General features: G+C 45.3%; 1 protein-coding gene across 1 annotated transcript in view; it reads left to right on the forward strand.

Moving 5' to 3' along the window:
* robo2 (roundabout, axon guidance receptor, homolog 2 (Drosophila)) overlaps nt 1-27,900 on the forward strand; it is a 1,135,129-nt gene that overhangs the window by 1,052,326 nt on the left and 54,903 nt on the right. Inside the window, exons 18-22 of the mRNA XM_078560411.1 lie at nt 139-217; nt 6,495-6,666; nt 7,463-7,654; nt 17,960-18,002; nt 23,414-23,559. Of these exons, the coding sequence (XP_078416537.1) occupies nt 139-217; nt 6,495-6,666; nt 7,463-7,654; nt 17,960-18,002; nt 23,414-23,559 (632 nt within the window). The remainder of the gene's footprint in view (nt 1-138; nt 218-6,494; nt 6,667-7,462; nt 7,655-17,959; nt 18,003-23,413; nt 23,560-27,900) is intronic.

The raw sequence follows: 27,900 nt of genomic DNA on the forward strand, positions 1-27,900 counted from the left end.
TGGTGTTCCGAAATCTCTCTGCTTCAGCCAATGTACAGTCTGCTAGTTGCATTAATGGTTTCCTTCTGTTTCTGCTGCTCTCTACCTCAGGGTGGTTAGCTACTTGTCCCTGGATGTTGCTCCCCCACAGTCCCTGAGACACTGTGCTGTTGTTGGGTGCCCAACCATCAACCATCCACCTCTGGAGCAGCAAAATGGCATCATCCAGGAGTACAAGGTAAGCTACCACCCTGAGGGAGAGAGCCTGCACCGTGGGGGCTGTGGGGGGAGTAGGCCGCAGACCAGCTGACCCTGGCTCGAGTAGCGCACTGTAGATGCAATGTTCTTCTCACCTTCCTCCAAGAAGTTTTCCCTCTTTTACCCCCCCACTGAAGACTGAAGTGTAAATCTGTTCCTTCACTGTCGCTGGGCCAAAATCCTGGAACCCCCTCCCTAACATCACTGTGGGTGTACCCACACCACAGGGACTGCAGCGGTTCAAGAAGGCAGCTCACCACCACCTTCTCAAGGGGCAACTAGGGATGGGCAATAAATGCTGGCCCAGACAGTGAAGCCCACATCCCATGAACAAATAGAAAAATGAATGCCTACAACCCTCCAACCTTGCCTCCGGCACAGATTCTTGAGGTTAGATGGTGAGTGATATGGGAAGTTACCCAACTGTGGAGGGCTTCACAGTCAACCTATAACATCCTCCCAATGTTCACAACAAGTATCACTAGGTAGTAATTAAAAGGAGGACCAGAATATGCCCCCAACCCCTGCCTTCCTCTTCACGAATCAGGGTGGCACTGAGTCAATGGTCCGTTGCCTGCACTAGCCAACACCAGCAATGTGACCACAGATTGTGGAGCAAACCTGATGTATGGGATTCTTGAAGTGAACTTACCTGTACTGTAGAGTGTGTAGGCTGGATTGCCTAACAATGTGGAGTCTGATGTAATGTACAGTGGGTGGGTGGCGTTCATAATGATATCTATCCAGTAATGGGCAAAATTGCCTGAGTATGTCCTGTCCACAAAAAAGCAGGACCAATCCAATCCAGCCAATTAGGCCCCATCAGTCTTCTCTCAATCATCAGAGAAGTGCTGGAAGGTGCCATCCACAGTGCTTCCAAGCAGCACTGACTCAGCAATATCATGTGCACTGAAGCTCAGTTAGGACTCTGCCAGGGACACATGGCTCCAGACCTCATTACAGCCTTGGTAAAACAGGGACAAAAAAGTGTGAGACTGCCCTTGTCATTAAGGAAGCATTTGACCAAGTGTAGAATCAAGGGACCCTAGTAAAATGAAGTCAATGGGAGTTAAGTAATTAAAAACTCCACTAATTGGAGTCATATCTAGCATACAGGAAGATGGTTGTGGCTGTTGAAGGTCAATCCTCTCAGTCCCAGAGCATGGCTCCAGGAGTTCCTCAGGGTCGTGTCCTAGATCGAACCAGCTTCAACTGCTTCATCATAAGGTCAGAAGTGGGGATGTTCGCTGATGATTGCACAGTGTTCAGTACTATTCATGGCTCCTCAGATACTGAAGCAGCCTGTGTCTGCATGCATAAAGATCTGGACAATCATTCAGACTTAAGCTGACAAGTGGCAAATAACATTCACGCCACACAATTGCTAGAAAATGTCCAACTCCAACAAGAGAGAATCTAACCATCGTCCCTTGACATTCAATGGCATTAACATCACTGAATCCCCCACTATCAACATCCTGGGCTTGCTATTGACCAGAAACTGAACTGGACTAGCCATATAAATACTGTGGCTCCAAAAGCAGGTCAGAGGCTAGGAATCATGTGACAAGTAACTCACCTCCTGACTCCCCAAAGCCTGTCCACCATCTACAAGGCACAAATCAGCAGTGTGATGAAATACTCTCCATTTGCCTGGATGAGTGTGGCTCCAACAACACTCAAGAAACTAGTTACCATCCAGAACAAAGCAGCCCACTTAATTGGCACCACATCCACCACCTTCAACATCCACTCCCTCCACCATCGACACGCAGTAGCAGCAGTGTGTGCCATCTACAAGATGCACTGCAGGAACTCATCAAGTCCTCTTTGACAGCGCCTTCCAAACCCACGACCTCTACCACCTAGAAGGACAAGGGCAGCAGATAGATGGGAACACCACTAACTAGAAGTTCCCCTCCAAGCCACACACCACCCTGACTTGGAAATATATCGCCGTTCCTTCACTGTCACTGGGTTAAAATCCTGGAACTCCCTCCCTAACAGCACTGTGGGTGTACCTACACCACATGGACTGCAGCGGTTCAAGGATGCAGCTCATTACTGGCTTCTCAAGTACCATTAGGAATGGGCAATAACTCAGCTTAGGCACCCACTTCCCATGAATGAATTAAAAAGAAATGCACACCATGCAGTTGTGATGGTTTAGAATGTCCTGGATTGTTTCAGCGATCAGAGTATTTTCTATTTCGGTCGCATTTTGTAGGATTCAGATTAATACACCCTGTCTCATTCTTTAAAGGAGCTGGGGTTGATCACTCCATTAATCAGCAGCAGTGCTCAAAATCCATGTAATGGCCAATTAAGCAAATCCTCAGCCTTTCTTGCCCACAAGATGCTGAAACAACTGTTTTTCTTTCAGCTTGCTGTCTGTCATTTTATTATGCTTATCTAAGTGAGGAAAGTTAGTGCTGGGGAATTGAACACTCTCCTTTTCAAACACTCCCAGGACAGGTACAGCACAGGGTTAGATACAGAGTAAAGCTCCCTCTACACTGTCCCCATCAAACACTCCCAGGGCAGGTACAGCACGGGGTTAGATACAGAGTAAAGCTCCCTCTACACTGTCCCCATCAAACACTCCCAGGACAGGTACAGCACGGGGTTAGACGCAGAGTAAAGCTCCCTCTAAACTGTCCCCATCAAACACTCCCAGGACAGGTACAGCACGGGGTTAGATACATTTCTTTGCTATTAAATCCTGTGATGTCACTGAATGAAGTCGACAAATTGTGGCATATTCGGAGAGCTTTTATTGTTATGGAGCAGACTGAGCGTGTTCTGGCCTGCAATCAGATCGCATGCAGATAAAAATAAGTGTCTAAACCACTGTGCGCAAGATTTGTTTTTAAACTAAACAACTAATTGGGGACTAATGAGGACTGACAAAGAACGTTAGTGCGACTGCATCAAGCATAATGAAAGAGACATCGACCCTTATGGCACCCATTTTCCGATGGTAAACTGGGGCAATAAGGGTCAATTTTAGGTGCAAGTTCCCATGCTCAGATATACGTCCCTATTATCGATGGCGCCATTTGACAAAGGCATCCTGGGTGGCCACCTAAAGCAGGTGTTTGGACTCTGGCATACGCAATTGAGGTGACCCAACACCTGCATAGGTCAGACTGCTTGGCAAATAGCGGCCCCAATGACGTGTAAATGCATTGTCAAAACGAGAGCAATCATTCATGGAACCAGGGCAAGTTGAATTGTTCACTATCATCTCCGCCACCCACCACCCAACACCCACCCCTCCATCTCCTCAAGTTACTGAATCGGCAGCCACATCATCACAACTTCCGATGAATAATCTCGCTACAAGAATAATTTCACATAGCAAAAGCAAAACTGTGTCTGTTGCCCTCATGGGGTAAACATGTGTGGGTGAACGGAGAAGTTTATTTAAGTTATCTGATGGTGTATGATATTGTGCACTGCATGGCTGACCTCAGGAGTTTGGCTTGACCTCTCAGCATTGGTTCCCACTTTGTTTCCCTCAACTATTTTTTAGTCTCCAAGGGGCAGCCATTACCAGGAGGATGGAGTATGAGTTTCCATTAGCTTTTTATACTATGTCTCCTCCTGTGGACAAGACCATTGTTTAATTCCCATCTCTCGTTGTCCTAGGTTTAATTGCTAGGCCCACATCAGAGAGAAGTCAAGTGTCAATCATGTTGTTGTGAGACTTGAGTCACATATAGGCAGCTGTACAGGGCATAGGCGAGACCACGCCTGGAATACTGTGTACAGTTTCAGTCTCCTTATTTGAAAAATAATAATATTTGCATTAGAAGCAGTTCAGAGAAGCTTCACTCAGCTTGTTCCTGTGATGAAGGGCTTATCCTATGAAGAAAGGTTGAACAGGTTGGGCCTATACCCACCGGAGTTTAGAAGAATGAGAGGTGATCTTATTGAAGCACACAAGATCCTGAGGGGATTTGGTAGGGTGGATACCAGGAGGATGTTTCCACTTGTGGGAGAGACTAGAACTCGGGGATACAATTTAAGAACAAGAGGTCTCCCTTAAGATTTCGAGATTTTTTTTCTCTCAGAGGGTAGTTAGCATGTGGAATTTACTTCCTCAGAAAGCAATGAAGGCTAGGTCATTGAATTTATTCAAGGCTGAGTTAGATTTTTAATGGACAAGGAAGCCAAGGGTTATGGGGGACAGACAAGAAAGTGCAGTTGAGACCACAACCAGATCAGCCATGATCTTATTGAATGGTAGAGCAGGCTTGAAGGGCCGAATGGCCTACTCCTGTTCCCTAGTCCTATGTTCCTATATCCCTATGGGAAAGACAGTAGGCTCCCTTCTCTAAAGGGAAATTGCGGTGACCCTTTGTAAAACACTGGTTTGGCCTCAACTGGAGTATTGCGTCCAGTAAAGCGAGGGCTTTAGAGAGGGCACTGAAAAGCTTCATGAGAATGTTTCCAGGGATAAAGGACATCAGTTACGTAGATAGGCTGGAGAAACTGGGACTGTTCTCCTTGGAGAAGAGAAGGTTGAGAGGAGATTCGATAGAAGCGTTCGAAATCCTGAGAGGTCTGGACAGAGCAGATGGGGAGAAACTGTTCCCATTGGTAGAAGGGTCGAGAACCAGAGGGCAGCAATTTAAGGTGATTGGCAAAAGAAACAATGGTGACATGAGGAGGCGATGGCATTGTGGTAATTTCACTGAACTAGTATTCCAGAGACCCAGCCTAATACTCTGGGGACTTGGTTTCAAATCCCATCATAGCATATGGTGAAATTTGAGTTCAATGAAAAAAAAATTGGAATGAAAAGCCTGATGATGACCATGAAATGATTGCCAATTGTTGTAAAAACCCATCTGGTTCACTGATGTCCTTTAGGGAAGGGAATCTGCCGTCCTTACCTGGTCTGGCCTACATATGACTCCAGATCCACACCAATGTGGTTGACTCTTAAATGCTCCTGAGCAAGGGCAATAAATGCTGGCCTAGCCGGAGACACCCACGCCCCATGAACGAATTAAAAAAAAGCTTTTTACACAGTGAGCGGTTAGGATCTGGAATTCACTGCGTGAGAGTGTGGTGGAGGCAGGTTCAATCATAGCTTTCAAAAGGGAACTGGATAAACACCTGAAGAGAGAAGAAACGACAGGGCAGTAGAGGGCTGGCATGGCCATGATGGACCGAATGGCCTCCTTCTGTGCTATAACTTTTCTGATTCAATGTACGAACTAATTAGGATTTTATGACAATCTGACAATGCATGCCACTTTATATTTCCAAATTTTCTTTTTAAAATGAATTCAAATTCTCTAACTGGTCACATTGTCCAGATCAACTTAGAAGAATGAGATAAAAGCGAAATACTGCAGATGCTGGAAATCTGAAATAAAAACAGAAAATGCTGGAAAAACTCAGCAGGCCTGGAAGTATCGTTTTTTTATTTGTTCATGGGATGTGGGCTTCGCTGGCTGGGCCAGCATTTATTGCCCATCCCTAATTGCCCTTGAGAAGGTGGTGGTGAGCTGCCTTCTTGAGCCGCTGCAGTCCATGTGGTGTAGGTACACCCACAGTGCTGTTAGGAAGGGAGTTCCAGGATTTTGACCCAGCGACAATGAAGGAACTGCGATATATTTCCAAGTCAGGATGGTGAGTGACTTGGAGGGGAACTTCCAAGTGGTGGTGTTCCCATCTATCAGCTGCCCATATCCTTCTAGATGGTAATGGTCGTGGGTTTGGAAGGCGCTGTCTAAGGAGCCTCGGTGAGTTCCTGCAGTGTATCTTGTAGACGGTACACATTGCTGCTACTGTGCGTTGGTGGTGGAGGGAGTGAATGTTTGTGGATGTGGTGCCAATCAAGCGGGCTGCTTTGTCCTGGATGGTTTCAAGTTTCTTGAGTGTTGTGGGAGCTGCACTCACCCAGACCAGTGGAGAGTATTCCATCCCACTCCTGAGTTGAGTGTTGTGGGAGATGCGCTCCAGAGTCATATGGATTCGAAAGGTTAATTTGTTTCTCTCCCCACAGATGTTGGCTGACCTGCTGAGCTTTTCCAGCATTTCCTGTTTTTATTTCAACTTAGAACAAAATTGCTAGCGCTGTCTCAGATCACCAGTCCAGTGGCATAATCACTAGTAAATGAGTTAGGGGAATCCCGGTGTCCAGATTTGTACAAGGACCTCGTGACATCGAGCGACCCGAGAAGTTCACCGCCTCGGTTTCACATTCTTCTTTTTCCTTTCCCTCCGGCACTCGTCCACAGATTTGGTGCTTGGGCAATGCCACCCGCTTTCACATCAACAAGACGGTGGATGCCGCCATTCGCTCGGTGGTGATCGGTGGCCTGCTCCCTGGTGTCCAGTACCGAGTCCAGGTTGCCGCCAGCACCGGTGCCGGGGTCGGTGTGAAGAGTGAGCCACAGCTCATAATCATCGGTAAGCGCTGTTCGAACCAGCCCTCCTTCCGTTCAGGTTACAGTACATGGTTTGTGCCTTTTGATCAGAGCTCTGTAAACTTGCGCTTATCCAACAGTCTTGCTGCGTGTGTATGGCACCAGGTCCCGCTCGCTCATCATTGGCACTCAGCCCAGCAACGCCTTGATTTTTAAATTCTGATTATTGTTTTCAAATCCTCCATGGCCTTGCCCCCCTCTCCAGCTCCAGCTCTGCAATCTCCTCTCGCTCTGCAACCCTCCAGTGAACCCTCCAATGAACCCTCTGCTCCTGCAATCCTGGTCTCTTGCGTGTCCCCGATTTTAATCGCTGCACCATTGACAGCTATCAGCTGCCAGTGTAACATTCACATCCGCTGGGTTTGGGTTGGAGCTCCCTCTATTATATCAAATATATAAATATCAAAACATATGGATTTTGGAATCTCATAACACTGTCCCGCTGTACAAGGTTGTATAAGCTTATCAGAGTCTGAACCAGCCTGCAAAGCCTTCTACTCCCTCACTCTCTTCTCAAAGGGAAGAGTGTGAAGATAAGCAAACAACAGCAATCCCTTCTGCCCCGTCCCTCCAAATGTTATTCCCCGGCCTCATGCTGGCCTCGCCATTGTGGCAGAGCAACTCTGGTCATTTGTTGGTGAGCCGCCATGTTTTTTATTTGCCCTACACGCGTGTCACAGAATCTCACGGGTATAAAAGAGCGCCTCCCAAATAGTTGCACTTTTGAAAATTCCTGATGGAAAACAGTTGGTAAACGAAAGGGCCTGTGCTTCCCGCAGGGGGTCGTGGTGATGACATCTTCATGACCGGGCCCGGGAGCAACAACAGCATCACGGAGCAGATCACGGACGTGGTGAAGCAGCCAGCCTTCATCGCCGGCATCGGGGGAGCCTGCTGGGTCATCCTGATGGGCTTCAGCATCTGGCTGTACTGGCGGAGGAAGAAGAGGAAGGGGCTCAGCAACTACGCAGGTGAGCTGAGGGGCAGAGGGGCAGCCGCGGGGACAATTCCAGTTCCCGGTGCCTGGGGAAAAGCTTGGTCATTGTTTCTGAGGAAGGTAATTTCAGGAACGCCAAACGGCCAAGCGAGAGAGAGCGCGAGCAGCCACACATCCCAAGCTCTGGCAAGTCTGGGGTACCATTTCCACCTCAGAGTACATACCCCACCCGCTGCAGAGGCTACATGATTTTCACCACATTGATTCACCCCTGTGAAAATTGGCCGGGTTCTGCAATGGGACGGGGTGAGCGACACCACCAGGTTACCACCCAGATCACGGAGGAGGAAGTGAGGTTTCTTACCCTCATTGCGAGACAAGCCATCTCGTATCTCTGTGCATAAACCAGCCAGGTGGCAAATGTACAAATTTCCTGCCTTTTGAAAGCGGACGTCTTTCTCTAAGCCAGTTTTACACAATACAAGCAGCATCTTCCTTAATCCTTAATAAAGGTTCAGGAACAGGAGAAAGTATTGCCAGACTGTGCCAACAGAAGGGACATCACTCCATGTAGATGGGTACTATATTAAGCCACTGACAGCTCAGATTAGAAGATCAGTGGGTTCCTAATGTTGTTGTATAGTTTGATCCCCAGCCTGTGTTGAGGTGACTATTGGGCCATCCATTACAACGCTACAGCGGGTTTGAGAAACCCTAGGATCAGGAGGAGGGAGAGGGAAATCAGCCACGATTCCTGCACCCGATCATTGTTGGGCTGCTAAATGCTGAGTGTCAACTTCATCTGTGGACAGGATCAGATTGCTAGCTCTGTGGTAAAGTGGGCTATCAAACTCTTGGCTTCCACATGAAGAGCGGCCCCTAGTGAAGGTTGAGGGATGGGGGGGATTGTGGGTGCAGAGGTTCAGGCGGGATAAAGGTCCTTGCGGGCGGGCAGAGGTTCCGAGGAGTCCTGCCAGAACTTATGGACCTGTAACCCAATGAAAGTGAGTGTCCAAAGGAGAGAAGTTGCGGCAGCAGATGAGAAAGTTGATAAAGGAAAATAGGAGAGTACTGTTAGGGAGGGAGTTCCAGGATTTTGACCCAGCGACAGTGAAGGAACGGCGATATATTTCCAAGTCAGGATGGTGAGTGGCTTGGAGGGGAACTTCCAGGTGGTGGTGTTCCCATCTCTCTGCTGCCCTTGTCCTTCTGGGTGGTAGAGGTTGTGGGTTTGGAAGGTGCTGTTGAAGGAACCTTGATGAATTCCTGCATTGTGTGTTGTAGATGGTACACGCTGCTGCCACTGTGCGTCAGTGGTGGAGGGAGTGCATGTTTAAGGTGGTGGATGGGGTGCTGATCAAGTGGGCTGCGCAGCATTGTCCTTTGAGTGTTGAGTTTTTTGAGTGTTCTTGGAGCTGCACTGATCCGGGAAAGAGGGGAGTATTCCTTCCAACCCCTGACTTGTACTTTGTAGATGGTGGACGGGCTTTAATTCCTGCTGCCTGTGTCGGAAAGCAGATCTCCTGCTGCCGCTCTGTGTTGGGGTGCTTGATATACACTGCAGGCTGGGATGAGTTTCGGGGGTTCAAGCCCTAGAGTTACTAAGCTCACTTTGGAATGTATATGCTGTGATTTAGCAATGACGAACTTATCTGCCAGTCAGTGTGACATCGGTAGCCGAGAACCTCTGCTGATTTGGCATTTTAAATTGGCTTTGTAATTAGGGAAGTGAAAATATCGAAAAGGAATGCCTTAATTCAGTGCCTGCAGGACTAAGTGTGCTACCAACTCGTATAAGGCAGATGGGTCCCAGTTTTATCTTCACTGAGGTACTTCCAGAATGGGAGGTCCACCGCACTCACTCGCTGAATTTATCACACAGTGCTTCCTCTCGCTTTCCCTATCTCCCAACTTACTTTTCACTCGGACTTTATAAATTGCAGACACCCTCACTGTCACCTCTGATTGGTTGTTTGTTTTCTTTTTCCTGTGACTTGCTTAATGATTGGACAACTGCTGGAAACCAGCCACCAATAACAGGGTGCCTGCTGAAGTTAGTGCCTGGCGATTGGTTGCTTCTTTTTTTTTGTTTGTTTGTGACTCACGATCTTTCTCTGTCTTCTTTTTGTTCTTTATTGCAGTTCAGTCTTTCACCTTCACCCCGGCAGGTACTGTCCATTTGTCCGTCTCTTGCATGCCGTCGTAACGGAACGAGATAACAAACGGCTTGCGATCCCCCCGCATGCTTCTGTCACCTTCGCCTCCCGCACTCCTCCCGTCACCCGGGGAGGGGAGAGGTGGGGAGGGGGCCCACTCTGTCGCCCAGTTAGGGGGAGCATGGCGGGGCAAGAGAGACCACACTGTTACGTCACCCAGCAAACCTCCTCCTCCTCTTGCATGTCAACGATTCCTTTTTATTTTTAACTAAGTCGAGCTTTACGTTTGGGAGTTGGTTTTTGGAAACATCATGCCCTCCCCCACCCCCTGCTCCGCAAAACAGTGACCCCCCTGCCTGTGTTTGTGGGGGAGGCATAGGGCATTCCGGAGTTTGGTTTCTTGTGGTGAGGTGGGGGGAGTGGAAGGGGATGGCGAGTGGCTGGATCATCGGGCTTCTTGTAAATGGAGACCAGTGCAAGAGGACAAATCCAGACCCACGGCAAGGCTGTGCTAAGGGAGACCATTCTGAATGAAAAAACAGTAAAAACTGGGAAATAAGACGACTGCTCTGGACTGTTTTTTTCCTATTGGGCAACCACTTTGTAAACGCATTATTGAGGGGCCCTTGCAACATAACTCCTGAGACATCATGGACTGACATCATAGGAGGGGGCTGGAGGCCATTCAGCCCCTCAAACCTGGCTCTCCTCCTTAAGCAGGATTGAGGGAGTGCTGTACTGTCAGAGGTGATAAATCCAAAGGGGAATTCGGGGGAAACGCCTTTACCCAGAGAGTGGTGAGCATGTGGAACGCACTACCGGAAGGCACGATTGAGATGAATAGTACGGATACATTTAAGGGAAAACTAGATAAGCAGTTGAGGGAGAAAGAAATGGAAGGATATGCTGATAGAATGAGATGATGAAGGGTGGGAGGAGGCTTTGGTGAAGCATGAATGTCAACATGGATCTGCTGGGCCGAATGACCTGTTTCTGTACTGTAAATACTAAGACAGGTGCCGTCTTTCAGATGAGATGTCAAATCAAGGCCCCATCTGCCCTCTCAGGTACATCTCAAAGGAAGGGAAATTCTACCTGTGTTTTGGAAGTCTCCAGAACAAGGAGGCACAGCCATAAAATTAAAGCTAAGCCTTTGTCGTGAGTGAAATTAGAAATCACTCTCTTCACAAAAAGGGCAATAAAAATATGTACAAACATACGGACTAGGAACAGGAGTAGGCCACTCGGCCCTTCAAGCCTGCTTTGCCATTCAGTAAGCTCATGGCTGTTATGGCACAGCTGATGGTAAACGCTGAGCTGCTCAAATCCCAAAGGGAAACGCACAACAACTGCCACACCACTTTGCAATTTGTATAAATTTCGAGATGCGTGCCTTGAATTTAGTAGTAATGAGACCACCGAGTGTTACAGGGTTCTTACAAAACTAAATTAAACATTTATTAATAGAATAAATGATTTTAAGTACATACATAGATCTACAAATGACTACTATGATCATTTCTGAATCTCCTTGTTAATCTAACTCCCAGTTACACTTTCGTTAAGGCAACAGTAAGACACATAGATTTTAAAAGACCCAGGCAAAGAAACACGATACTCTAAACAATCCAATTCAAAGTGAGTTTTCTTAACTTCAGTTCTTTGTAGATAGCAGCTTGAGGCTTAGATGCTGGGGGCTTTTCATACTAGTTTTTGATCTTAGAATGCCTGCCCTTACACACAGCCTTCTCTCCTTTATCCATCAGTTCCCCTTCGAATACAAATTCCCATTGTTTCACTTTGTCTTTGGACTTTACCTCTCTAGTAATAAAAATCTCTCATAGTACCAATTGTACCAGTAATCTTTGGGAAAAATAAACACACTCTTTCTTAACTTCTGGCTAGGTGAAACATTTCACTCCTCCTTTGAATTCAAGCCAATCTGGGGTTTATTTAAAATGCAAATATTCCCTTTACCTCTTACATTCTAAAACTTTCCCCCATGTTTACCTAGTTAACATTTCAAACCTAACTTATCTTGTGATACACCAAAGCCTTCAGACCAGCTTGAGACTGGTCTGTCACTCAATGAGATTATGGCTGATCTAAATGCTAACTCCATTTATCTGCCATGTTCTTTGACATTCTTACCCAATAAAAAATTTGATCCATCTTAGTTTTGAAAACTACAGTTAAACTCCAGCAATCACAGTTAATTTAATTCAATTAAGTCTCACACACACACACACACCCACACACACACACACACACACACAGACCCACACACACAGACCCCACTATTACTCTACTTTACAATAAATGCCAATAATATTATGAAAATTATTACGTCTTCCTGACATGGCTGATCTGACTGTGACCTCCTGCCTAACCCTAATAACCTTTCAGCCTCTTGGTTAATCATCAATCTTTTTAGCTCTGCCTTAAGACTCTGCTTCCACCGCATTTTGAGGAAGAGAGTTCCAAAGTACACCACCCTCTGAGAGAAAAAAAATTCTCTTCATCTCTGTATTAGATGAACGACCCCTTCTTTTTAAACCATGACCCCTAGTTCTAGATTCTCCCACAAGAGGAAACATCCTCTCCACATCCACCCTGTCATGACCCCTCAGGATCTTAAAGTTTCAATCAAGTCGCTTCTCACTCTTCTAAATTCCAGTGGATACAAGCCTAACCTGTCCAGCCTATTCTCATAAAATAACCCGCCCATTCCTGGTACTAGTCTTGTAAACCTTCACTGAACTACTTCTAATGCATTCACATCCTTCCTTAAATAAGGGGACCAGTGCTGCACACAGTACTCCAGATGTGGTCTCACCAGTGCCCTGTACAACTGAAACATAACCTCCCTACTTTTGTAATCAATTCCCCTCACAGTAAACAATAACATTCCATTAGCTTTCCTAAAATCTGGAACTATCTCACGCCCTCAAAAGACTGTGATTGCTGGAGTTTAACTGTAGTTTTCAAAACGCAGATGGATCAAATTTTTTATTGGGTAAGAATGTCAAAGAACGTGGCAGATAAATGGAGTTAGCATTTAGATCAGCCATAATCTCATTGAGTGACGGACCAGTCTCAAGGGGCTGCATGTTCTCCTCCTCTTCTTATGTTCACCTGGATTAACACAGAAATAGCTTCCGAAAACCCGGGGAGCTGGTTCAAATGCCAGCAAGCGCACTCAGAATCTTTTCCTAAACTAATTGTAAATGATTACTCACAGGCTCCTGTGGAGATCTGATGTATTTTCTCTGCTGCCTCCCTTATCTCTCTGAGGCTAATGCTCAATAAATGAATCCACGGATCTGATTTAACTGACAGATAACCTGACCAGGACACGAGAATATGTATGAGTATTTCTCCAAATGGCGAACGCAGTGTTTTTAACAAAGGAATTTTTTTTCTAAAGAGCGAGCTGTGTTCAGTGTTTTAGGCCCACCAGTGTATTTTTGACTGTAAGGCAATGATCAGCAGCCTCTCAGTACGCAGAATATAAGCTGACAGTAACCCAAAGCAGGAGAAGGTGAATCTTCAGCCTGTTTTGTGTCATTGTGTCAGAAGGAACTTATGTCCCAGTTAAGGATGAGGCAGATGATCACTACATTTCCTCCTCTGTCGAAACAGAACTTAAATTAATGTAATTTTCAAACAAATACTGCGATTGTTTTTTTCAGAGTTTTCCAACCTTCACAGGTTACTATCCCCAATGGGAATGTTTGACAGGGACAATATAGAGGGAGCTTTACACAGAATCACACGATTTTTACAGTGCAGAAGGAGGCCATTCAGGCCATCAAGTCTGCACCTGCTATCCCCACAACCTTGCACATTCATTCTGTCCAGATAGCAACCCAATTTCCTTTTGAATACCTCGATCGAACCTGCCTACACCACTTTCTCAGGAAGTTTGTTCCAGACTCCAACCACCCTCTGGGTGAAAAACTTTTCCTCACATCACATTTACTCCTTTTGCCAATTATTTTGAATCTGTGCCCTCTAGTTCTTGATGCTTTCTTAAGTGGGACCAGTTTCTCACTATTTACCCTGCCCATACCCCTCAGGATCTTGAATACCTCTCTCAAGCCTCCTCTCAGCCTTCTTTTCTCTAAGGAAAACAGTCCCAACCTCTCCAGTATTGTATCGTAGCTACTGTTCTTTATCCCTGGAATCATTCTTGTGAATCTCCTCTGTAATCTCTCCAATGCCTTCACATCCTTCCTCAAATATGGCATTCAGAACTGGACGCAGTGCTCCAGATGAGGCCCAACTAGTGTCTTATACAAGTTCAACATGACCTCTTTTTCCCTGTTAATAAAGCCTGGGATACTATGTGCTTTATTAAGTGCCATCTTCAATGGCTTTTGTACATATACTCTGAGATTCCTCTGTTCTTGCACCTCCTTTAGAGTTGCTCCCTTTATTTTATACTGTCTCTCCATATTCTTCTGAATCACCTTACACTTCTGGCGCAGGCTTGGAGGGCTGAAGGGCCTGTTCCTGTGCTGTACTTTTCTTTGTTCTTTGTTCTCTGCATTGAACTTCATCTGTCACTCATCTGTCCAATCCACCAACATGTCTATGTTCTTTTGAAGCTCACGACTGTATTCATCACAATTGACAACGTTTCCAATCTTCATATCATCTACAAACTTTGAAATCATGCCCTGAACATCACAGTGTAGTTCATTAATATATATCAGGAAGAGCAAGGGACCCAACACTGAACCCTGGGGAACCCCACTACAAACCTTCCTCCAATCTAGAAAAGCAACCATTTATCACTACTCTTAGTTCCCTGTCACTCAGGCAATTTCTTATCCAGGTGCCACCTTTCCCTTTTATTCCAAGAGCTAGAATTCTGCTCACAAACCTGTTGTGTGGCGCTGTATCAAATGCCTTTTGAAAATCCATGTACACTACATCAACAATGTTGCCCTTATCAACCTTCACTGTTACCTCCCCAAAAAACTCCAGTAAGTTAATTAAACGTGATTTTCCCTTAATGAATCCATGCTTTACTCTGTATCTAACCCTGTGCTGTACCTGCCCTGGGAGTGTTTGATGGGGACAGTGTAGAGGGAGCTTTTCTCTGTACCTAATCCCTGCTGTACCTGCCCTGGGAGTGTTTAATGGGGACAGTGTAGAGGGAGCTTTACTCTGTATCTAACCCTGTGCTGTACCTGTCCTGGGAGTGTTTGATGGGGACAGTGTAGAGGGAGCTTTACTCTGTATCTAACCCTGTGCTGTACCTGTCCTGGGAGTGTTTGATGGGGACAGTGTAGAGGGAGCTTTACTCTGTATCTAACCCCATGCTGTACCTGTCCTGGGAGTGTTTGATTGGACAGTGTAGAGCAAACTTTGCTCTGAATCGAATGTTTGCTGTACCTGTCCTGGGAGTAACAATTGTTGAATCAAGTAGGCTGTGTTCATTTGCCCACCACTAACATTCCTCACCTGACTGAGCATGAAATATACCCAAATATTTTATATTTTACTGTTTTGTTTTTGACTTTTGCTGATGCATGTTTCTCCAAATAATATCGACCATTCAAAAAGATTTGCTTTGCAGTGCTATGAATATTGAGGTTAGAATAAATGCTTCAAGTAATCAGGTTTGTGCAGTGGCCTTAAACATCATCCCAGTTGTTATCACTGCCTCTCTCCTTTGTTTTGTCTTCCTGGTGATATTAGAGGTCAGAGAGATATTAGATAATAAATCCAATCGCCAATTCAGGATAATCCACTTTACCCAGAGAGTGGTGAGAATGTGGAACCCAGTACTACAGGGAGTGGTTGACATGAACAGCATAGACATATTTAAGGGGAAGCTGGATAAACTCATGAGGAAGAAAAGAATAGAAGGATATGTTGATATGGTTGGATGAAGTGGACTGAGAGGAGACACATGTGGAGCATAAACACCAGCATAGACCAGTTGGGAATTGAATGTCCTGGTTCTGTGCTGGCTGATAGCAGCCTCAACAGTACCCGATCATAACAGAAATCAGTGGGACCCAATTCAGCATCACCCCACTCCAAATCAGCCCCAAATTAAATTTTACTGAAACTGGTGAGTCATTTATTGAATTAAAATAAATAAAATGCCGAAGACATGAACAGAGGTGTAATTTAAAATTAACTTCAAGCAATCGACCAACTTCAACTACCAATATTACCTTGTGTCCACTGTTGCTGCTGGATATTTGTTAAATACCAAAGGTCCCCAGCCCTAGCACGGCATTCGAAACCCTGGACCTTGCTTCATGCCACAGTATCTGTAGCAGAGCAAGGCAAAGGATAGCTCCCTCTTCTGATGTATAATTGCATTATATAAATTAGACAGAGAGGCTGTCATGAGCCTTGTTTTAGTGTTGGCACACTGTCATTTCACTGAAATCACCAGACATACCCATCAATTACATCTTGACAGGCCCGAATGATACACTACTGTGTGCAAGTATTTAAAGAAAAAATATGATGGGTCTTAAACGAGAAATAAAGGACGTGCATTTCTATGCCACCCTTCATGACCTCAGGATGTCCCAAAGTGCTTTGTAACCAAAAAAGCCCTTTTTGAGGTGTCGTCACTGTTGTAATGGAGAAAACACATCGGCCAATTTCTGCGCGCTCCCAAGCTCCCAAAAACAGCAATGTGATAATGAACAGATAATCTGTATTTTTGTGATGTTGGCTTACTAATATTGGCCCAGGTTACAGGGGATAACTCCCCAACTCTTCGTCCAATAGAACCGGGGTAGCTTTTACGTTCACCAGAGAGAGAAGACTGGGACACAGTTTAATGTTTCATCTGAAATGTAGCACCTCTGACAGTGCAGCACACCCTCAATACTGCACCGGGGTGTCCATCTGGACACTTGCTGCTCAGGTCTCTGAAGTGATGCCACAGACTTTACACGTCAAGCTTGGATCAGTTAGTGCCTCTCCTCCATCTCTCGGTCAAAGGGTTGTAGATTTGAGTCCGACTCCGGTCAACTTAATGCATAACACAGACTGACCCTCCAGTGCAGCGTTGTGAGAGTGCCGCACTGTCAGATCTACCATCCTTTGCATGAGTTTAAATACTGTCTGCTTATTGAGGTGAATGCTAAAACCCCTGGGTACAATTTTGAAGAAGTATTTGCAGTTCTCACAGTTTCCTGACATTCTAACCAACAATCACCAACAGCATAATGAGCACTTGCACCTCAAATACCGTGTGCAGTTTTGGTCTCCTTATTTAGGGAAGAATGTAAATACGTTGGAGATGGTTCAGAGGAGGTTTATTAGATTGATACCTGGAACGACTGGGATAAAAGCAAAAAAGTGCGGATGCTGGAAATCCAAAACAAAAACAAAAATACCTGGAAAAACTCAGCAGGTGGTCAATCGGACTCGAAACGTTAACTGTGTTCCTCTCCGCCGATGCTGCCAGACCAGCTGAGTTTTTCCAGGTATTTTTGTTTTTGTCCTGGAATGAGTGGGTTGTCTTATGAGGAAAGATTGGGCAGACTGGACTTGTTTCCACTGGAGTTTAGAAGAGTGAGGGGTGATTTGATTGAAGTACACAAGATCCTGAATGGCCTTGACAAGGTGGACATGGAAAGGATGTTTCCTCTTGTGGGTGAGTCCAGAACTACTTGAAAATTAGGGGTTGCCCTTTTAGGACAGAGATGAGGAGATATTTCTTTTCTCAGAGGGCTGTGCGACTTTGGAACTCTCTGCCTCAGAAAGTGGTGGGGGTGGAGTCATTGAATATTTTTAAGGCAGAGATAGAAGGATTCTTGTTAGGCAAGGGAATTGAAGGTTGTCGGGGTTAGACGGGAATGTGGAAACCGAAACACAAACAAATCAGCCATGATCTTATCGAATGATGGAGCAGGCACAAGGGGCCGAATGGCCTACTTCCATTCCAATATTGAATGTTCATATGGATGTATCATCCCCTTGGAGTTTTAGAGTGTTAAAGAAAATTGTGAATTAAATCTTAACAGAGGCATAGACTAAAGAGGCCTTGTTTTAAAAATGATAAATGGGATAAGGGAAGGCTTAAGATGCGAGTAATACCTGCTTTACTCTCTGGGTGACATGACATGCTGAAAGATTATTTAACTAAGTGTCAAACTCTTTTTCTCTGTTCCTTTCTCCATCCTGTGGGAAAAATGAAGTAACCTTCCAACGAGTTGATGGGGGAATCATGAGTAATGGAAGGTAAGTGAACTTAAAAGCAAAGATCTTGATTGTCCCAATAAATATCAGACTATCGGGGCCACATTATTAAGAGGTCAGTTACAGTGACAGGGCCACACTATTGAAAGGTCAGTCACAGTGACAGCTGCACTATCAAGGGTCAGTCACAGTGACATGGCCGCACTATCAAAGGGTCAAACACTGACAAAGTGACAGGGCCGCACTAGATATGATGGCCTCAAATGAGAAATAAAGGACTTGCATTTCTATACCACCCTTCATGTGACAGGACCGCACTAAATATGATGGTCAATCAGTCAGTCAAAGTGACAGGGCCGCACTATCGAGGGGTCAGTCAAAGTGACAGGGCCGCACTATCGAGGGGTCAGTCAAAGTGACAGGGCTGCACTATCGAGGGGTCAGTCACACAGTGACAGGGCTGCACTATCGAGGGGTCAGTCACAGTGACAGGGCTGCACTATTGAGGGGTCAGTCAGTCACAAAGCGACAGGGCTGCACTATCGAAGGGTCAGTTAATCACACAGTGATACAGCCGCACTATTGAGGGATCAGTCAGTCACAAAGCGACAGGACTGCACTATCGAGGGGTCAATCAGTCACAGTGACAGGACGGCACTATTGAGCAGTCAGGTAGTCACTCAGTGACAGAGCTGCAGTGTCAATGGGTCAGTCAGTCACACAGCGATAGAGCCACACTATTGAGGGGTTGGTCAGTCAGTCACACAGTGACAAGGCCGCACTAACAAGGGGCAGTCAGTCACACAGTGACAGAGCTACACTATCGAGGGGTCAGTCACAGTGACAGGACTGCACTATCAAAGAGTCAGTCAGTCACACAGTGACAGGGCTGGACTATCAAAGGGTCACTCATCCACACAGTGACAGACCCCATTATCGAAGGGTCAGTCAGTCACACAATGACAGGGCCGCACCTTCAAAGGGTCAGTCAGTGACACAGTGACAGGCTGCACTATCGAGTGGCCAGTCAGTCACGCAATGGACTATCGAGGTCTTAAACTTGGCTGTCATGCCACTCATCCTGATTAAATAATCCACCCTCACGTAGCCCCCAGACATGGGAGCAGCACCTGCAGAATCCTTTTCCCCGGGAAGAGTTAGGAGTGAAATAGAGAGAATTTTGAAAAGGGTTTAGTTTCCTTTGCAGGTTGGAAAACATTTAATATTTGAGGAAGAAGAGTCTTGGAGGGACCAAGCCAAACTGGTCGGCTGTTTAATGTCATCCACATGTAAGGAACGAAATTGGAGACAAAGCTCATGTTCATTTGTTGGATAGAGGTTGGCTGCAAAAACTAGACATTAGTAAACGAAGAAGCTTGAGATTGCCACTTCACATTGGCTGCCTCCAAATTACCTTGACTCCCCGATTACACTTGATCGATCACAGAGTAAATGACTCATAGATGATGAATTGGTTGGAAATTGGTCATGTGCATGTGCCGTGGATTTGATTCAGATTGATGAAGGGATTCCCAGAGACTGTCCTTAAGATCGACAAGAACTGGCTGACTGCTCCACCTCTCACACTCTGCAAAACACGACAGGACACTGCAATCATCTCTCCACCGTTATGTCTTTCTGCTTTTTCAATATATGTTCATTCTCGGGATGTGGGCTTCGCTGGCTGGGCCAGCATTTATTGTCCATCCCTAATTGCCCTTGAGAAGGTGGTGGTGAGCTGCCTTCTTGAACCGCTGCAGTCCATGTGGCGTAGGTACACCCACAGTGCTGTTAGGAAGGGAGTTCCAGGATTTTGACCCAGCGACAGTGAAGGAACTGCGATATATTTCCATGTCGGGATGGTGTGTGACTTGGAGAGGAACTTCCAGATTCCCATGCATCTGCTGTCCTTGTCCTTCTAGGTGGTAGAGGTTGTGGGTTTGGAAGGTGCTGTCGAAGGAATCTTGGTGAGTTGTTGCAGTGTACCTTGTAGATGGTACACACTGCTACCACTGTGCATTGGTGGTAGATGAGTGAATGTTGAAAGTGGTGGATGGGCTGTTTTGTCCTGGATGGTGTCAAGCCCCTTGAGTGTTGTGGGAGCTGCACCCATCCAGGCAAGTGGAGAGTGTTCCATCACACCCCTGACTTATGTCTTGTAAATGGTGGACAGGCTTTGGGAAGTCAGGTGGACTCAGAATTCCCGACCTCTGACCTGTTCTTGTAGCCATAGTATTTACCTAGTTGATCCAGTTCAGTTTCTGGTCAATGGTAACCTCCAGGAAGTTGATAGTGGGGAATTCAGTGATGGTAGTGCCATTGAACATCAAGGGGTGATGGTTAGATTCTCTCTTGTTGGAGATGGTCACTGCCTGGCACTTGCGTGGCATGAATGTTACTTGCCACTTGTCAGCCCAAGCCTGGATATTGTCCAGGTCTTGCTGCATTTGGACGCGGACTGGTTCAATATCTGAGGAGTCGCGAATGGTGCTGAACATTGTACAATCATCTATGAACATCTCCACATCTAACCTTATGATAGAGGAAAAAATCATTGATAAAACAGCTCAAGATGGTTGGGCCTAGGACACTACCCTGAGGAACTCCTGCAGTGATGTCCTGGGACTGAGATGATTGACCTCCAACAACCACAACCATCTTCCTTTGTGCAAATATCATAAATCAATCCCCTCAAACCTCCATTTGCATCGATCTACCATTGGTGGGTATGCCTTCTAGAATTCCCTTACTAAACATCTCCATTTCTGTCCTTGTTTAAGACGCTTCTTAAAAGCTACCTCTTTGACTGTAGGGATCAGCATGAACAGAATCAATGCTTGAAGTACACAGGAAGATCCCACATTCGATCCCTGAGTTGTAATTGTGCTGTAATTGATCTCAGGGAAAAGAAAGGTCTTTGGCTGTGAAGCACTTTGGGACCTGCTAAGGTTGGGAAAGTTGCTACGTAAATGCAAATTCTTTCTTTCGTTCCTTCCAGTTATTAATTGCCAGTTTCTCCCCTGTCTTGTCACTGACGTTCACTGGATACAATTCAGCTCATCAAAGCAGCCACTTCTTCATGTCTAAGTGCCATCAGGATAGTTGAGCCTTCTGGCTTACAAAGCACAAAGTAAGAACGTGCAATTCCATTGACAAAGCACAAGTCAGGAGTGTGTGGGAATGAGTTCAACTCCAACAACACCCTTAAAGCACCTTTCATGAGTTAAGGATGTTCCAAAGCTATTTATAGCCAATGAAATGGTTAATATAAAGTCTACTCACTGCTGCAGTCTAGTAAGCACAGCAGCCAATTTGTGCACAGCAAGCTCCCACAAACAGAAATGTGGTAAATGATCAGAAAATCTGATTATTGTTTATAGTGATGGGATTCAAGGATAAAGTACTGGCCAGAAAATTGGGGAGAAATGCCCTCTTCCAAATATCGTATCTGAAAGATGCCACCTCCAACTGTGCAGTGCTCCCTCAATGCTGCCACTTACAACCTGCATTTTGTGCTCAAAACTCCGGAGTGGGACTGAAACCAGTGACTGCCTGCCTCAGACGCAGAGATGAGGGTGTCAGTCACTGATCCATGGCTGATACTTAGCTAAGTAACTAACAGAGCTTCCTCCCAACTTGCTAATTTATTTGAGCACGCTTTCCAACAAGAGACAGTAGAAAGCAATGAGGAACCCAAACTGGTTGGAAGGGTCAACTGTTCCACCCAAATTTGAGATCAGTCTCAGATATTGATGCCGCCTTTGTCCGTGTGCAGCAAGATCTGGACAACGTTCAGGCTTAGGCTGATAAGTAGCAAGTTACATTAGTGCCAGACAAAGTGCTAGGCAATGACCATCTCCAACAAGAGAGAATCTAACCGTCGTCCCTTGACATTCAATGGCATTACTATCCCCATTAGCAACATCCTTGGGGTTACCATTAACCAGAAACTGAACTGGACCAGCCATATAAACACTGTGGCTACAAGAGTAGGTCAGAGGCTAGGAATCTTGCCATGAGTAACTCAACTCCTCACTCCCCAAATCCTGTCCATCATCTACAAGGCACAAGTCAGGAGTGTGATGGAATACTCTCCACTTGCCTGGCTGAGTGCGGCTCCGACAGCACTCGAGAAGCTCAACATCATGCTGGACAAAGCAACCTACTTGATTGGCACCCCCTCCAGCACCTTAAACATTGATTCCCTCCACCACTGGTGCACAGTGGTAGCAGTGTGTACAATCTACAAGATGCGCTACAGGAACTCATCAAGGCTCCTTCAACACCACCTTCCAAACATGTGACCTCTACCACCTAGAAGAACAAGGGTAGCAGATACATGGAAACACCACCACCTGCAAGTTCCCCTCTCATCACCCTGACTTGGAAATATATCGCCGTTCCTTCACTGTCGCTGGGTCAAAATCCTGGAACTCCCTCCCTAACAGCACTGTGGGTGTACCTACACCACATGGACTGCAGCGGTTCAAGAAGGCAGCTCACCACCACCTTCTCAAGGGCAACTAGGGATGTGCAATAAATGCTGGCCTAGCCAGCGACGCCCACATTCCATGAAAGAATATATTTAAAAATTGAGCATAGAGTATGGAGAGAGATTGAGCCTGGGACATACCAGGGCAGTGTTCGGCAATGCCATTCCAGAATTCTTAAACCATTCATGGGGCTGTGTGGGGAGAGGGAGGAAGATGAGGGATTAACTTGGAGATTTGTCTCCACTTGTCATGAAATGGTGGATGGAAGATCTCCTATTCCCAGCCTGCTCCAACCCCCAAGATTGAACAATTCAATACAGCCTGGATTATTCCTGAAGTGCCCAGTAAGGTCAGTTTGATGCTGCAAGTCATATTTGGGATTGTAGGACTACAACAGCAACAATTTGCATTTAAATAGCACCTTTCACAGGTGCTTCCCAGGGGCATTGTCAAACAAAATTGGACACTGAGCCACAGAAGAAGGCATTAGAACAGGTCAAAAGCTTGGTCAAAAGGTAGGTTTTAAGGAATGTTTTAAGGGAAGAGAGAGAGGTAGAGAGACATAGGGAGAGAATTCCAGAGCCTCAGAATCAGGCAGCTGAATGCGCGGGCATCAGTGATGAGGTGATGAAAATATGGGGCCACAATTTGCTTAATTTATCGAGGCTTCCGCCTGACTCAGTCTTGTCGACGGGACATCCCCTTGATAGGACCTGGCCGAAATGGCAGGGAGGGGGTTGTGGCATTAAGATGTGGTAACCTATAGGGCATGCTCGTGGAACTTGGTAAGAGATAGGAGCCCTCACCAGGAATGGCTGTCTTTGAACTGCAGCCGGGTTCAGGTTACCGAATGACGTCTCTCTCAGTGGGCCGAGAGTTTGGAAATGTTAAATCTGTGGGGTATTTTTTTCTCTCTCTCTCTCTCTCTCTCTCTCAATTTGCCACCTTTTCAAATCGCAGCAGACCAGGCCTGTTAAATCCAGGCGAGACAAGTTATCCGTGGCTGGCTGATTCCTGGCCTGCTACCAGCCTGCCTGTGAACGGGAGCAGCAACGGGACCACCGACCTCGGGGACCTCGGAGGGATGGGGAACTTCAACCGAGCAGGTGGGCCATTTGGAGAAGGACCGGTGCTGCTCTCTTAGCAATTGCGGTGTTTGTCAGGGAAATTCCCAATTCGTGGAGGACTCAAAGGAGCTCTTTCTGGCTCTGTTTGGCTCTGTCTTGCTCTGTTTGACTCTGTTAGGCTATGTTTTGGTCTGTTTGTTTTGGTCAGGTTCATTTGCCAATTTACCGTAAATCAGACTCTCCGACTGTGGGGGAAATTAGGAACAATGTGAAGGCACCGGAGAGGGTCCAGAAAGGATTGATGAGACTGGCTCTGGGGATGAGAGACTTCAGTTGTGTAGATAGATTGGCGAAGCTGGGACTTTTCTTAGAGAAGAGAAGGTTGGGAGGAGACCTGATAGAGGTGTTCAAAAGCATGAGGGGTCTGGGCAGTGCAAGTAGAAAGATACTGTTCCCACTGGAGGAGGGGTCTAGTACCAGGGGTCACTGATATAAGGTAAAAGGCAAAGGAACAAGAGGAAGTTTTTGTTGGGCGCAACGAGTGGTTAGGATCTGGAAGGCACTACCTGAGAGTATAGTGGAGACAGGTTCAATCTTGGCTTTTAAAAGGTAATTGAATAAGCACCTGAAGTGTAGTAACAATAGCTTTAAGGAATGTAGTGACTGTAGCTTTAAGGAATGTAGTGACTGCAGCTTTAAGGAGTGAGTGACTGTAGCTTTAAGCAATGTAGTGACTGTATCTTTAAGGAGTGAGTGACTGTAGCTTTAAGGACCGAGAGACTGTAGCTTTAAGGAATGTAGTGACTGTAGCTTTAAGAAATGTAGTGACTGTATCTTTAAGGAGTGAGTGACTGTAGCTTTATGGAGTGAGTGACTGTAGCTTTAAGGAATGTAGTGACTGTAGCTTTCAGGAATGAGTGACTGTAGCTTTCAGGAATGTAGTAACTGTACCTTTAAGGAATGAGTGACTAGCTTTAAGGAATGTGGTGACGGTAGCTTTAAGCAATATAGTAACTGTACCTTTAAGGAATGAGTGACTGTAGCTTTAAGGAATGTAGTGACTGTAGCTTTAAGGAATGTAGTGACTGTAACTTTAAGGAATGTAGTGACTGTATCTTTAAGGAGTGAGGGACTGTAGCTTTGACGAAGAGAGTGACTGTAGATTTAAGGAATGAATGACTGTAGCTTTAAGGAATGAATGACTGTAGCTTTAAGGAATGTAGTGACTGTAGCTTTAAGGAGTGAGTGACCAGCTTTAAAGAATGTAGTAACTGTAGCTTTAAGGAGTGAGTGACTGTAGCTTTAAGGAATGTAGTGACTGTAACTTTGAGGAATGTAGTGACTTTAGCTTTAAGGAATGTAGTAACTGTAGCTTTAAGGAATGTAGTGACTGTAGCTTTAAGGAGTGAGTGACTAGCTTTAAAGAATGTAGTAACTGTAGCTTTAAGGCGTGAGTGACTGTAGCTTTGACGAATGTAGTGACTGTAGCTTTAAGGAATGTAGTGACTGTAACTTTGAGGAATGTAGTAACTGTAGCATTAAGGAGCGAGTGACTGTAGCTTTAAAGAATGTAGTAACTATAGCATTAAGGAGTGAGTGACTGTAGTTTTAAAGAATGTAGTGACTGTAGCTTTAAAGAGTGAGTGACTGTAGCTTTGAGGAATGTAGTGACTGTAGCCTTAAGGAATGTAGTGACTGTAGTTTTAAGGAGCGAGTGACTGTAGCTTTAAGGAATGTAGTAACTGTAGCTTTAAGTAATGTAGTGACTGGAACGTTAAGGAGTGAGTGACTGTAGCTTTGATGAATGTACTGCCTGTAGCTTTAAGGAATGAGTGACTGTAGCTTTAAGGAATGTAGTGACTGTAGCTTTAAGGAATGTAGTGAGTGATTGTAGCTTTAAGGTATGTACTAACTGTAGCTTTATGGAATGTAGTAACTGTAGTTTTAAGGAGTGAGTGACTGTAGATTTAAGGAATGTAGTGACTTTAGCTTTAAGAGATTTAGTAACTATAGATTTAAGGAATATAGTAACTGTAGCTTTAAGGAGTGAGTGACTGTAGGTTTAAGGAATGTAGTGACTGTAGCTTTAAGGAATGTGGTAACTGGAGCTTTAAGAAATGTAGTGACTGTAGCTTTAAGGATGTAGTAGCTGTAGCTTTAAAGAATGTAATGACTGTGGCTTTAAGGAGCAAGTGACTGTAGCTTTATGAATGTAGTAACTGTAGCTTTAAGGAATGTAGTGACTGTAGCTTTAAGGAATGTAGTGTCTGTAGCTTTAAGGAATGTAGTGAGTGATTGTAGCTTTAAGGAATGTACTAACTGTAGCTTTATGGAATGTAGTAACTGTAGTTTTAAGGAGTGAGTGACTGTAGATTTAAGGAATGTAGTGACTGTAGCTTTAAGGGATTTAGTAACTGTAGCTTTAATGAGCGAGTGATTGTAGCTTTAATGAATGTAGTAACTATAGCTTTAAGAAATGTAGTGACTGTAGCTTAAAGGATGTAGTAACTGTAGCTTTAAATAATGTAGTGACTGTGGCTTTAAGGAGCAAGTGACTGCAGCTTTATGAATGTAGTAACTGTAGCTTTAAGGAATGTAGTGACTGTAGCTTTAAGACTTATTGTACTGTGTAGTATCACGTGACAGTGTGAACAAATCAGCCGAAGTGTGGGGAACTTTAGGGGGAGTTTGTGTCTTGTTGTGGATCTTGATGGAAACATGTAACTGCTGCTGAAGCCCTGTAAATAAAGTTCATAGTTTCTTACAAGAAACTTGTCTGGAAAATCAAGCCTATTACACAAAGGGAAAAAAAGGTTGCAGAGCCATGGGGAAAAGAGAGGGGGAGTGGGTCTAGGATCTGGAATGCACTGCTTGAGAGTGGTGCGAGTCACCTGATTTTGGGTGGGGTGGAGGGTGGATATATTGTGTCACACAAGTTATCACCATTTTGTGAGATAGGTTGGATGGGCTAGAGCAGCATTAGCTGTCTGTCATTGTTCACAGGTTTGTGACAGGCTGAAATGGAAAAAAAAAATGGTAGACCAAATTCTGAAACATGAGATATAAATTGTTTTATTAATTCTCCTCCCCCTCTCCCCACCACCGTGACCTTCATTTATGGAGGTGAAGGATCTTAAAACAGGGTAGCAGCCAAGGTGCGAAAAATATAGGAGAAAGCAGGAGGTTAATTGAGACCTGATGGGTAGACAATGTGAAGTTTGGTTTTAAGAATCTGTTGATTGTGGGAGGAGTGGGGAAAGACTGAAGAAGAGAGGGATAATGAGAGAGAATCAGTTCAAGGGGTAGATGGTGCAATGAATTGAGAGTGAAAGGAAGAAAATGAGTGTGTGGGACAGGGTATTGGGAGCTTAGGAAGAACAGGGGAGCAATATTCAGAGGAGAGCTGAGTGCCGATGTATCAATAAATAGGAGACCAGGGGGCTGAAACTGTCCAATGAAATCACACAACAGCCCTGGTTAAACATCCATCCTAGAATTTCCTTTCGAACGACATTAATCAGTGCCAGAGTGATTTTCTGGATGAGTGTCAACTGCTGAGGGAAAGTGCAGTAGAAGGAGATCAGCCATAATCTTACTAAAGTGCAGATCAGACTCGAGCTGACTGGGGGAATGTAGATATATCGATAAGGCACAGAAGGAGGCCATTTGGCCCGTTGTACCCGTGCTGGCCCTGTGAAAGAGTTACCCAATTAGTTTCACAACTCTCACTCTTTCCCCTTGGCCTGGAAGCTTTCCCTTTTCAAGTACTTATCCAATCATCTCTTGCATGTTGCATTTGAATTTGCTCCCAGCAGCCTTTGGGAGCTCAGCTCAACTCAGCTGATCAAAGAGGGGTTTAATATTCAATTGTCTCTTACGCCTCTGCAAAGCCAACTTGAGGTGATTTTGTGAATTCAGAGTGTTACGTTTCTGTGTTTAAAAAAAAACGTTTGTGCGTCCATATGGTGTTTATAGAGTAAAACGTCACAGGTGTGCAGTATTGGACAGGAATTTAACATCGAGTCACTTAAGGAGATATTAGGGCAGGTGACCAAAAGCTTGGATAAAAAAAGTAGGTTTTAAGCTGTGTCATCAAGGAAGAAAGAAAAGTAGAGAGGCAGAGAGATTTTAGGGATGGAATTTCCAAGGCAGCTGAAGATACAGCCAGCAGTGAAGGAGTTGATTAAAGTCAGGAATGCACATGAGACCAGAATTGGAGGAGTGCAGAGATTGTGGAGGGTCCTAGGGCTGGAGGACGTTGTGCAGTGGGCACAAGGGTTGCGAAGCTGTGTGGAGATTTCAGTAGGAGGATGAGAAATGTAAACTGAGGCCAGCAACTGGGCCTCCTGCTCTGTAACTCTCGTATTTTCTCCGATGTTT

This window comes from Cetorhinus maximus, chromosome 16 (assembly GCF_964194155.1).
Source record: "Cetorhinus maximus chromosome 16, sCetMax3.hap1.1, whole genome shotgun sequence".
NCBI classification, from domain to species: Eukaryota; Metazoa; Chordata; class Chondrichthyes; order Lamniformes; family Cetorhinidae; genus Cetorhinus; species Cetorhinus maximus.